The sequence below is a fragment of the Coregonus clupeaformis genome, chromosome 11, assembly GCF_020615455.1.
Source record: "Coregonus clupeaformis isolate EN_2021a chromosome 11, ASM2061545v1, whole genome shotgun sequence".
Lineage (NCBI taxonomy): Eukaryota > Metazoa > Chordata > Actinopteri > Salmoniformes > Salmonidae > Coregonus > Coregonus clupeaformis.
This window is the reverse complement of record NC_059202.1, coordinates 7,235,601-7,249,328: the sequence shown is the minus strand read 5'-3', so window position 1 is coordinate 7,249,328 and position 13,728 is coordinate 7,235,601. Positions and strand designations below refer to the sequence as shown.

Here is a 13,728-nt window from a genome sequence, read left to right as displayed (position 1 = left end):
CATATAGTACAGTTGACTGTAACTGCACTTTAGGAAATTGTAGTGATTCTTAGTCATCAGCAGATGGCAATAGGATCCTTTCTGTTGAGGTGTCAGATGGTCTATCATTCAAGAGGCAGAGGAGTTTTACCCTGACGACTAGCACTAAATTCTTCTTGGTCCGTGCTATCCGGGATACTTGAGAAGTCCCTTACCCATTGAAGTTTAAATTTAACATGGTTATGGTTAGGGTAGGTTTAGGGTTAGAATTTAGGGCATGGACGTCCCAAGGATACCAGATAGCACTGACCCTAACGTCTTCCGCTGCTTTGTCGTTCGCTACGTCCGTGGGCGTAGCGTTTGGCCTGATCAAGGAGATTGGGTAGCCAGACAAGGGGAGTTACTTTCCAGAGGAAAATTGCTTTGTCCAATAGACACCCACACAGTATGTACACCGATTTCCTCCCCTTCTTTCTAGCAGAAAGTCACTGCTCCCTTTTTGTTTTCTAGCAGATCTCAGAAGGCAGTGAGTTTATTGGACTATTAATGTCCAGTGCAGCCTGCAAGAGACATGCTGTGGTTGAGGGGAAATAAGGAAATCTAACGGATGCCTTCTGGATACTTGGGGAGAAATAATTTAAGCCAATTGTATTTTTGTACATTTTTATTAGGCTATAGGTTATCCTCCACATTTACGTTTTTCAGCACAGTACATTGTGCATTGGATGGATACACAATCGTACCACAAAGAAGACAAAGCTTGTTGCAACTAAAATACTTTTTTTCGTTCCTGTTCTCCTCCCTCATACTTCATCGTGCAGGAAAGCTATTGTTGAATGTGTAGAGGGGAAGGAACATGCGGTCTGATATCTGTAATATGCTAGAGGAAATTACCATGCTGTGTTAACCATTAGCCCATGTGGGACATTAGGAAATGGGATTGAATAGAAAAACTGACCCGGCCTTTGAATAACCCGTGATCACATCTTTGGGGAAAATTGCAAATTAAGCATATTTTCCTGTGAGATTAAGCCGAACTGTTTCGGAAACTTGGATAGTTTGCAAGCGATCTGATTTGAGCGCACCGCGACCTAAATAATGGCCAGGGGTTGAAGTGCGGAGAGAACTTCTAAAACATACAAGAAAAACTGGATTTTGAACTCAACTAAAAGTTAGACTTTTTATGTAGTCACATAGCGGTTCACTCATCACTTGACAATCACATCCAACTGTGACAATCCCTCGCACCGGCTAACGAGTGCGCACAAAGATGGCATTCCTCTGGAGACGCGCTTCTCCGGGGCTGTGGAAACAAATAATGGCTCCGCTTGTCTTGCTCTTGTGCAACAGGCTTGTGGCCAATGCGGACGATGACACTTTCAACGCAGAGGTGCAGTATTTTATATGAATGTGTCCTTGAATGTCATAATATGGATAAGAGCGTTTGCTAAATATGGACGTTTTTTTAATGTAATTGTGGCAGTCCGGCATTGCATGACCATGATCTCTATTAGCCTGGTCTAACATTTACATTTTAGCGACTTACAGTTAGTGAGTGCATACATTATTTCATACTGGCCCCCCGTGGGAATCGAACACACAACCCTGGCGTTGCAAACGCCATGCTCTACCAACTGAGCTACACGGGGCCTTCCGATAGTGATGATCTAAATGGTCTTCACTGATCTTTTAATCTTCTAATGACTTCTCATGTTTTTGACATCACTGGTCAACAAGGCATGCACAAATTATTGGAAATATTTGGTGTGCAGATTTATGACCCTTGACCTTTTCCTAACTTTCTCACTTCCATATATGGCAGGCATATTAGGATTAATTATGTGTTGGGGAAAAGTTTGACCTCTAGGTTAAAACTCAATTTACATGCCTGTAAATGACAGAATCACTGTGCTGCTTTTCCTACAGCCATGTTGTCTTTATGGTGGCTGATTTCTCTTGCTCTTCTGCTCTCTCTCTCGCCTGTGTGTGTGTGTGTGTGTGCAATGCATGCCTGTTTACAGAGAACGCATGAACTCTCCAGCTGTGCTCAGTGGGCCCATTACCTTTTTAAATTCCCCTTTCAAGGGTTTACAAAGGCAAGCTCTCTGTGCTATGACTTGGTTGGGTGTCTTTCTTTTGTTTCCATTGGATTATTGAGTGTATGTTAATCTTGCATGCCAGACTTTCCAGCCAGATATATTTCTGGTTCTGGTTAGATTAATGGTGTGTGTGTATCTATCTATATATATATATATATATATATATATATACTGAACAAAAATATAAACGCAACATGTAAAGTGTTGGTCCCATGTTTCATGAGCTGAAATAAAAGATCCCAGAACATTTACAGCTTATTTCTCTCAAATTTTGTGCACAAATTTGATTACATCCCTGTTAGTGACCATTTCTCATTTGCTAAGTTAATCCATCCACCTGATAGGTGTGGCATGTCAAGAAACTGAATAAACAGCATGATCATTACACAGGTGCACCTTGTGCTGGGGACAATAAAAGGCCACTCTAAAATGTGCAGTTTTTTCACACAACACAATGCCACAGATGTCTCAAGTTTTGAGGGAGCGTGCAATTGGCATGCTGACTGCAGGAATGTCCACCAGAGCTGTTGCCAGATGATTAAATGTTAATTTCTGTACTATAAGCCGCCTCCAATGTCATTTTAGAGAATTTGGCAGTACGTCCAACCAGCCTCACAACTGCACACCACGTGTAACACTCCAGCCCAGGACCTCCACATCCGGCTTCTTCACCAGCGGGATCATCTGAGACCAGCCACCCAGACAGCTGATGAAATTGTGGGTTTGCACAACCGAAGAATTTCTGTACAAACTGTCAGAAACTGTCTCAAGGAAGCTCATCTGCATGCTCGTCGTCCTCACCAGGGTCTTGACCTGACTGCATTTCGGCGTTATAAGTGACTTCAGTGGGCAAATGCTCACCTTTGATGGCCACTGGCAGGCTGAAGAAGTGTGCTCTTCACGGATGAATCCCGGTTTCAACTGTACCGAGCAGATGGCAGACAGTGTGTATGGCGTCGTGTGGGCGATCGGTTTGCTGATGTCAATGTTGTGAACAGAGTGGCGGTGTGGTTATGGTATGGGCAGGCATAAGCTACAGACAATGAACAAAATTGCAATTTGAATGCACAGAGATACCGTGACGAGATCCTGAGGTCCATTGTCGTGCCACTCATCCGCTGTCAACACCTCATGTTTCAGCATGATAATGCACTGCCCCATGTCGCAAGGATCTGTACACAATTCCTGGAAGCTGAAAATGTCCAAGTTCTTCAATTGCCTGCATACTCACCGGACATGCCACCCATTGAGCATGTTTGGGATGCTCTAGATTGATGTGTACGACAGCGTGTTCCAGTTCCTGCCAATGTCCTCCAACTTCGCACAGCCATTGAAGAGGAGTGGGACAACATTTCACAGGCCACAATCAACAGCCTGATCAACTCTATGCAAAGGAGACGTGTCGTGCTGCATGAGGCAAATGGTGGTCACACCAGGTTTTCTGATCCATGCCCCTACTTTTTTAAATAATAATAATAATAATATGCCATTTAGCAGACGCTTTTATCCAAAGCGACTTACAGTCATGTGCGCATACATTTTTACGAATGGGTGGTCCCGGGGATCGAACCCACTACCTTGGCGTTACAAGCACCATGCTCTACCAATTGAGCTACAGAGGACCTGTGATCAACAGATGCATATCTGTATTCCCAGTCATGTGAAATCCATAAATTAGGGCCTAATAAATGTATTTAAATTGACTGATTTCCATATGTGAACTGTAACTCAGTAAAATTGTTGCATTTTGAGTTTATATTTTTGTTCAGTGTGTGTGTGTGTGTATACTGTATATATGTATATACACTACCGTTCAAAAGTTTGGGGTCACTTAGAAATGTCGTACAACGCTGTTTACTACTCCCTTCACAGAACAGCGCAAACTGGCTCTAACCAGAATAGAAAGAGGAGTGGGAGGCAGAATTGCAAAGGAAAAGCCATATCTCAGACTGGCCAATAAAAATTTAAGATTAAGATGGGCAGTCTGAGAAATGGCTTTTTCTTTGCAACTCTGCCTAGAAGGTCAGCATCCCGGAGTCGCCTCTTCACTGGTGACGTTGAGACTGGTGTTTTGCGGGTACTATTTAATGAAGCTGCCAGTTGAGGACCTGTGAGGCATCTGTTTCTCAAACTAGACACTTGCTCCTCTATTTGTCCTCTTGCTCAGTTGTGCACCGGGGCCTCCCACTCCTCTTTCTATTCTGGTTAGAGCCAGTTTGCGCTGTTCTGTGAAGGGAGTAGTACACAGCGTTGTACGAGATCTTCAGTTTCTTGGCAATTTTTCGCATGGAATAGCCTTCATTTGTCAGAACAAGAATAGACTGACGAGTTTCAGAACAAAGTTATTTGTTTCTGGCCATTTTGAGCCTGTAATCGAAGCCACAATTGTTGATGCTCCAGATACTCAACTAGCCTCAAGAAGGCCAGTTTTATTGCTTCTTTAATCAGCACAACAGTTTTCAGCTGTGCTAACATAATTGCAAAATGGTTTTCTAATGATCAATTAGCCTTTTAAAATGATGATGGTTGCTGATAATGGACCTCTGTATGCCTATGTAGATATTCCATTAAAAATCAGCCGTTTCCAGCTACAATAGCCATTTACAACATTAACAATGTCTACACTGTATTTCTGATCAATTTTATGTTCTTTTAATGGACAAAATAATTGCTTTTCTTTCGAAAACAAGGACATTTCTAAGTGAGCCCAAACTTTTGAACGGTAGTGTGTGTGTGTGTGTGTGTGTGTGTGTGTGTGTGTGTGTGTGTGTGTGTGTGTGTGTGTGTGTGTGTGTGTGTGTGTGTGTGTGTGTGTGTGTGTGTGTGTGTGTGTGTGTGTGTGTGTGTGTGTGTGTGTGTGTGTGTGTGTGTGTGTGTGTGTGTGTGTGTGTGTGTGTGTGTGTGTGTGTGTGTGTGTGTGTGTGTGTGTGTGTGTGTGTGTGTGTGTGTGTGTGTGTGTGTGTGTGTGTGTATATATATATATATATATGTGGTCCTCTGTAGCTCAGCTGGTAGAGCATGGCGCTTGTAACGGCAGGGTAGTGGGTTCGATCCCCTGGACCACCCATACACAAAAAAAATGTATGCACGCATGGCTGTAAGTCGCTTTGGATAACAGCGTCTGCTAAATGGCTTATTATTATATATATATATATAGTACAGTTGAATATAGACAGTTGAGTCTTCTTCTTTTTTTTTTTTTACATTTCCTGTACATATTGTAAATTATTTGTTTTGTGTTGACTAACTGTAAGTCTCTCTGGATAAGAGCGTCTGCTAAATGACAAAAATGTCATGTAAATGTGTTGAAGAGAGACACATTGGTTTCCATACCCTGTAAACCGTCTATGGACAAGGTATGACAGCAATCCATGGTTTGGTTTCCCTGGCACTGTTTCCAGATTTGTGGCACAAATCCCATTCAAGTCATGGGACCGATATTATCATTTTTCGCGCATTATGTCCAAATCATCCGAAAGTATCTAAAATTGATTGTAACTTGAATGGAATTTGTACCACAAATGCTAAAACGTTAGCATGTGGAAACAGTGCCAGCGAAAGTAAATCAAGGCATGGATTTCTGCCATACCTTATCCATATACTACTTACAGGGTAAGGAAACCAATGTCATTTTGTAATTTGGGTGAACTGTCCCTTTAACAGCTTATATTCCAAAGCTTTTACTATTAGACCATATGACGCCTGCTCTGTCTGTCCTATTAACCACAGGATCGGATCAGTAGATATCTAAGCTGCCAATAAGTAGGTGCGACTCAAAGGAGGAATGCCATAGAAACCATCTGTTTCTCTGTCCTCTGTCTCTATTTTTCTATTTTTTAACCCCTCTCTCTCCCCATTTGTTGTTTCTCTCTCATTCTCTTTGTCGCTTTCTCTATCTCTCTCTGGCTCTTTCTCTGTCACTCATTCACTCACACACACTCACTCACTCTCTCTCCATCTCTCTATCCCTGTTGTGTAATTGTAGTCTTGGTTGCGGAGTTTTGGCTACCTGTCCCAGGCCAGTAGACAAATGTCCACCATGCAGTCCTCTCAGATCCTGTCAAATGCCGTCAGCGACATGCAGCGCTTCTATGGCCTGGAGGTCACTGGAGAGATGGACACTGCCACACTGAAGTATGGATGGCACTGACAGCCTAAATTATACTATTCTCCTAGTGTCTGCAGCCCACCAGGTTGACTGTACAGCCTGATAGACTAAATTGATAATGATGTCAAGATAATGTAGGGTCATGATTACATTTATAGAGCTATTCTGAGCCAGATAAAAGTTGCACCTCCTGGTCTAGGAGTATGGAACCACTCTCTAGCCTTAAATTAACATTAATGTATCTAATCTTATCTGTGGTTATTAGGGCTCTTTTCAATTGTGTTTTTCTCTCTTCCCTTTAGGGCCATGAGAAGGCCTCGCTGTGGAGTCCCAGACAAATCTTTTGGGCAGACTGAGAACGGTGTGAGGCGGAAACGCTACACTCTCACTGACCAGAGGTGGGACAAGAACCATCTGACCTACAGGTGTGTGGTAGGTCTATGTATGCTGGGGGATTCTAAGAAAACCATTTTGGGAATCTCACAGATTTCCCCCTGCTTGAACTGACGGCCGTGCAAAGCGTCAATATTAACAATATGTCAAAGATAACTGCATTCCCATATGTGTATAGACCACTGACAACACATACTTCATTTGTAATGACCCTCTCTATATATACTGAACAAAAATATAAATGCAACATGCAACAATTTCATAGATTTTACTGAGTTACAGTTCATATAAGGAAAACAGTCAATTGAAATAAATTAATTAGGCCCTAATATATGGATTTCACATGACTGGGAATACAGATATGCATCTGTTGGTCACAGATACCTTTAAAAAAAGGTAGGGGTGTGGATTAGATGTAAGATCTGCTGTGGATCTAGTGTGACCACCATTTGCCTCATGCAGCGCGACACATCTCCTTCGCATAGAGTTGATAAGGGTGTTGATTGTGGCCTGTGGAATGTTGTCCCACTCCTCTTCAATGGCTGTGCGAAGTTGGAGGACATTGGCAGGAACTGGAACACGCTGTCGTACACATCAATCTAGAGCATCTCAACCATTCCCAATGGGTGGCATGTCTGGTGAGTATGCAGCCCATTGAAGAACTGGGAAATGTTCAGCTTCCAGGAATTGTGTACAGATCCTTGTGACACGGGGCTGTGCATTATCATGCTGAAACATGAGGTGATGGTGGCGGATGAATGGCACGACAATGGGCCTCAGGATCTCGTCAATTGCCATCGATAAAATGCAATTGTGTTCATTGTCCGTAGCTTATGCCTGCCCATACTATAACCCCAACGCCACCATGGGGCACTCTGTTCACAATGCTGACGTCAGCAAACCGCTCACCCACACAACGTCATACACGTGGTCTGCGGTTGTGAGGCCGGTTGGACGTACTGCCAAATTCTCTAAAACTACATTGGAGGCAGCATATCGTAGAGAAATGAACATTCAATTCTCTGGCAACAGCTCTGGTGGACATTCCTGCAGTCAGCATGCCAATTGCACGCTCCCTCAAAACTTGAGACATCTGTGGTATTGTGTTGTGTGACAAAACTGCACATTTTAGAGTGCCCATTTATTGTCCCCAGCACAAGGTGCACCTGCGTAATGATCATGCTGTTTAATCAGCTTCTTGAAATGCCAGACCTGTCAGGTGGATGGATTATCTTGGCAAAGGAGAAATGCTCACTAACATGGATGTAAACAAATTTGTGCACAAAATTTGAGAGAAATAAGCTTCTTGTGCGTATGGAAAATGTATTGGATCTTTTATTTCAGCTCATGAAACATGGGACCAACATTTTACATGTTGCGTTTATATTTTTGTTCAGTGTAGTATGTGTAAGTGCTAAGAATATCTTGTCCTTTCCTCAACCCCCTCTCCCAGCATTATGAATACTACCCCAAAGGTCGGTGAAGAGAGGACACAGGAGGCCATCCGCAAGGCCTTTGAGGTGTGGGAGCATGTGACACCGCTGAGCTTTGAAGAAATCGCTTTCCAAGACATCACCAACAGCAGCCAGGACGCGCTAGATATCATGCTGTTGTTTGCCTCTGGTTTCCATGGAGACATGTCTCTGTTTGACGGCGAAGGGGGGTCACTGGCTCATGCCTACTACCCAGGGCCCGGTATGGGTGGAGACACACACTTTGACGCAGACGAACCGTGGACACTTGACAACCATAATCCATCAGGTTAGGTAGACACTTTGTCCCCTTTGCCCCCTTTGTCCCCTCAATCAGTCATTATATACAGACAAATTACTGCTACTATTTCCACGTCATTTTCATCAAAATGAATGCCCTATTAATATCTTTTGATATTTATTTTCTTTCCTTCCTATCTTTCTCTCTCCCTCTCTCCATTCCTCCCTCTTCTCCCCCCAGGTATTGACCTGTTCCTGGTTGCGGTGCATGAGCTGGGCCATGCTCTGGGTCTGGAGCACTCTGATAACCCCAATGCCATCATGGCTCCCTTGTACAAGTATATGGACACAAAGACCTTTTCACTCCCAGAGGATGACAGGAATGGAATACAGAAGATATATGGTGAGGAGCCCTTCCTTAGGCCCCCACAACACACACACAAACACACACACACACACACATACACATACACATACACATACACATACACACACACACACACACACATACACACGCACGCATGAACACCCACATGCACACACACACAATAGACCCCCTTCAATTGAGATTCTCCCTCACAGGGTCATGCCATACATGCCTTTACAATGACCTTACTCTTTCCATGACTGAATAGAAGTCATTGTGCGTTTGTGTGTCATAGAACTAGTGAATGTTTGTATGTGCACTGCAGACACACTGAAGATAGTATTTAGTGATCCTTATCGAAGTTCACACTCATAGTTAAACAGATACTTCAGGATTTTGGCAATGAGGCCCTTTATCTACTTCCTCAGAGTCAGATGAACTTGTGGATACCATTTTTATGTCTCTGTGTCCAGTAAGAAGGAAGTTAGAGATAGCTTCGCGAGCCAATGCTAACCGTCATTAGCAATTGCGCTAGTTAGCAACTTCCTTCAAACTGCACGCAGAGACACAAAAATGGCATCCACGAGTTCATCTCTGGGCAAGTAGATAAAGGGCCTCATTGCCAAAATCCTGAAGTATCCCTTTAAAGGTTGTGAGTCTTGTGTAAGTACTGTATGTCTGTTTTTCCTCTCTGTGTCAATGTGCAACCAGGAAGGCTTCCTTCCCAATAAGCTTCATGGGCTTCCTGCCACAGCACGGAGTGGAAAATTAGACTCTCTCTGTGTGTGTGTGCGCTTGTGCGCAAACAAGCAACAGAGGGAGAGGGAGGGGGGGGGGGACAGAGCAAGCAGGGATATGTGTTAGATTCATTTATTCAAACTTGTGGCATTTATAATGTCATCATCTTGAATTTTGCAGGACCTCCAGACGATGCGTCCACTCAGGACCCACCCACCACCACCAATGATGACACCACCCCTCACCAAGACCCCACCACTACTGCTCCTCCAGATCTAGACCCCACCACCACCCCTTATAGTTCTCTTGAGACAGACCCCCCCAGCCCCACCTATGACCCTGATACCCCAGACCAACAAGAACCAGAACCAGATCCCACAGACGCACCTCACCTCCCTCCAATACCTGACCCAGAACCCACCATCCCCTGGCCTGACGCTGTGCCGGTGACCCCCTACATCAGGAGAGATAAGCCTCGTGGCCCCATGCAGCCAGACCACACCGCCCCCGACATCTGTGACGGGGACTTTGATACGGTCACCATGCTGCGAGGGGAGATGTTTGTCTTCAAGGTGAGAAGCAGGGCTATTCTAAGAATACACCGTTTTTGTTTAGTTTGATTAATTCATACTCCCAAAAAAGAAGAATGAAGTTAGTAAATATGTTCTGATGGTGTCTTCTGTCCTTGCCAGGGTCACTGGTTCTGGAGAGTTAGAAGGAACCATGTTCTGGACAACTACCCAATGCCCATTTCTGTCTTCTGGGTTGGACTACCTGATGATATAGACTCTGGCTATGAACGGCATGATGGGAAATTTGTTTTTTTCAAAGGTCTATATTTTCCTTGAATCTCATATGAAGTTTATTTTTTGTAGAATTGTTGAAAGGTACTTGGGTCTATACACTCTAGAAACACAGTGACCAAGATATCATCCTTCTCCACTGCATTCCTCTTGTTTAAAACTACAGTCAGGGGATTAAGCTCATGGGGTGCAGCTAGCAGCAGTGGAAAGCAGCTGGCAGGCCTGGATGGATTGCATCAGTCGCTGCTCCAGATGCTGATTTCTAAGGTTTCACTTTGAGTAGAGAATAAGAATTGGAGGGGATAGAGTAGAGCAGGGGTACGGGCTGCACCATTTCTTTATGTGTTCTGACTCTTTTTACTTTCTGTGTGTTCTCACATGAAGGAGAATCAATAGTTGCATTAGTAGTCTGTTTACAGCGGTTGAATGTTCTTTAGTGTTTTTAAGAGTGCTATATTTTTGGCTCTGTTATTGGAAACTTTGTTTGTTGAATCTGAGATAACAAATCACTGGCATCAAATCTTGCAAATGAAGCCTGTGCTTAACTTCTCTTTCCTCTCTTCTCACATCTTCCTCTTCTTTATGGTCCTCTCCACCCTCTGTCCTCTACCCTCTCCTCTTGTCCTCTACCCTCTCCTCTGTCCTCTACCCTCTCCTCTGTCCTCCGCCCTCTACCCTCTCCTCTGTCCTCTACCCTCTCCTCTGTCTACCCTCTCCTCTGTCCTCTACCCTCTCCTCTGTCCTCTACCCTCTCCTCTGCCCTCTACCCTGTCCTCTGTCCTCTCCCTGTGTAGGGGACAGGTACTGGGTGTTCAGGGAGGCTGATGTGGTGCCTGGTTACCCCCAGCCCCTGGTAGAGTATGGTCAGGGCATCCCCTCAGACAGGATCGACACAGCCATCTGGTGGGAGCCCACCGGCTACACATACTTCTTCAGAGGAGACAGGTGACCACATGCCCCCGAATGCCTTGCTTTTACCCTACCATACCTGATCTCAACTAACTGACTGATTAATTATATTTTTTGTAGTGTGAAATGATACATGTGAAAGTTAAATGACATTCATTTAGTCAAGGGAAAGCAGTTTTAGCCCTGACTTTTGAGAGACAGAAAGACATACAGTACGTTTCTTTGTGGTAGTAATCATCAGTCCATTGAACTGCTATGTGTTTAATCATCTCTCTTGTCACCTGCAGATACTGGCGTTTTGATGAAGAGTCCCGCACGGGTGACAGAGACTACCCTAAACCTGTCTCCAGGTGGGGCAAGGTCCCATCCTCTCCTAAAGGAGCCTTCCTCAGCGACGATGGTGGTGAGTGAGTCACTATAAGGGAAACTGGCCGTAAAAATGGAGGGAGGCTATAGATTCTGAGCTGAGAGGGGAAAGGGTTGGGACGCATGAGATCTTTGGTTTGGAGAGGCGCCCATGCTTCACCCAAAAATGGAGTGCCTGGCACAAGTAGTCTAATGTAGACGTCTCAGAATTTCCCACCCCAGCTAATGCTTTTCAAAGTGGTTTCCTATAGTGAAAAAACAAATCTGATGGTCCAAATGTCTTCCAGATAAGTTGTTTTCATCAAAAGGGAAAGGTACTTGTGAAGGAGAATTAAAAACAGTCTCTAGTCCAAGTGAAGCTTCACAGTACTGTAACTATCACTAGCACGGCTCGGCAATGACACTATCCTGTGAAGTGTGATGAACTTGTGTCATAATGAATAAACAGTTGGATCAGAAGATGCATAGCCAAAACAATTAACAATGGCTCAGACTTAAAAATAGCATCAACAATATTTTGTCTTCCCCTACCTACCCAGCTTACACCTACTTCTACAAGGGCTCCAAGTACTGGAGGTTTGATAACCAGAAAATGAAGGATGACCCAGGCTACCCCAGATCCATCCTTAAAGACTTTATGGGCTGTGATGGAGCCCCGGACGTGGACCCAGACCCAGATACAGATGATACAGTTACAGGCCGCAAGTGGCCCACAGTAGACCAACCAAAACAACAACCACCAGTTGGTTCAGACCCGGATGATGTGGACCGAGACACAGATAAGGATTACACCAACGATGTGGATTATGAACCTGATGCAGAGGACAAAGAGGTGGATGTGGTGGTGAAGATGGCTGAGAACGAGGCCAAGGTTATGACCCTGATCATGGTGACGGTGCCGCTGGTCCTGGTGCTGTGCATCCTACTATTGATCTATGCTATTATTAACACCCTGCAGAAGAAAGAGGCGCCCAGACTTTTGGTCCATTGCAAACGATCCCTGCAAGAGTGGGTTTGATGTGATCCAGAACTGGATTCACACATACATACACGCGCACTCACACACATACACCATACAAAGGCACATGCAGTTTGCATACGTACACACACAAACATTAAATAAAAATACAAGCACATCATCTCCCTATCTTTCCCCCTTTACCAGTTTATAACAGACAATTTGCACTTTTAACACCCTGTGTTTAGATTTGTTTTGTTGGTAGTTTGTTGCGGTTTGAGTTTTTTATGTGTTTAAGCCAAAGATTTCCACGAATGTCCTTATAAAACAGAGGTGGTGCGTGTCTACAACCAGCAAAGGAATATCTAACAGTTGTGTGTGCTGAAAACACAAGACCACCACCTCCCACTGTGTCTTTCCTCTAGTCTACCCCCTCAACTACAACAGCCCAGACTTTATCCACAAAAGGGCCAATTTAGATATTGATATTCAGACCCCCTTGGGCGAGATGAAATGCAGGGGTTCAAAAAGGGTTATATCTCATCGTGCACATATTTAGGAAGGCTGAAAGCCTGCTAGAACATAGCTGGGTCTGGTTGACATTACCCAGATGTTGCTGATTTAGTCATTTTGGGTGCAGAGCCGGGGGAGGGGTTAGGAGGCCTGCCAGCATTTCCTTTGCCTAAGTTAGAGTTATTTTCTCTTAGGGGAGGGGGAGGCAAGGGGAGGGAGGGGGGACAAAGGGGAGGGGCGGAGCTCCATTGGCATTGTGCCTCCTGACCTAGATTAGCGAGCCCCACTCCTATTTTTCAATTCTTTTTTTTCTGAGCGGTTTGGCTGGAGATGTCTTCCTGTGAAACTCCCCCTCCCCTGCCACCATGTTTCACTGTAGACATACTCCATCTGCAGTCTCTGTTTAGATCTGAGAATCTGCTCTATACTGTCTGCCTAGGAGAGGCTTTAGTTCCAATCTGTGATGATAGGTCGCAGGGGTTTGTGATGAGGATTGTTGGAGTATTCACGTTGAATTTAACCATAAATTATGTCCTACAACTCCTTGTTGCCATTTTAAAAAATATAAATGCCCCTCTCTGCACCCTCTTCCTTTATTGCCAACTCTTTGTGTGCCAACTTCTCTCATTCAAAGGCCAAACACTTTTTATACAACACCCAAAGTGCAATTATTGTATTGTGCAATTGACAGATGAAGACCATTAGTTATAGAGGTTTTTCCTCAGCAAAGCCACTATGCACATGTAAACAACAATGGTCATATGCTTGAGGTTTGTGGTCAGT

The 13,728-nt window shown here is 44.3% G+C and overlaps 1 protein-coding gene across 1 annotated transcript; it reads left to right on the top strand.

Moving 5' to 3' along the window:
• Window positions 1-441: 441 nt before the first annotated feature.
• Window positions 442-13,151, top strand: LOC121576932 (matrix metalloproteinase-15). Its single transcript, XM_041890536.2, has 10 exons — window positions 442-1,369; window positions 6,064-6,212; window positions 6,489-6,611; window positions 8,033-8,340; window positions 8,533-8,694; window positions 9,577-9,968; window positions 10,089-10,227; window positions 10,994-11,144; window positions 11,396-11,511; window positions 12,014-13,151. Exons 1-10 carry the CDS (start codon window positions 1,250-1,252, stop codon window positions 12,490-12,492), a joined length of 2,139 nt encoding a protein of 712 aa, XP_041746470.1. The 5' UTR covers window positions 442-1,249; the 3' UTR covers window positions 12,493-13,151.
• The last annotated feature ends 577 nt before the right edge of the window (window positions 13,152-13,728 follow it).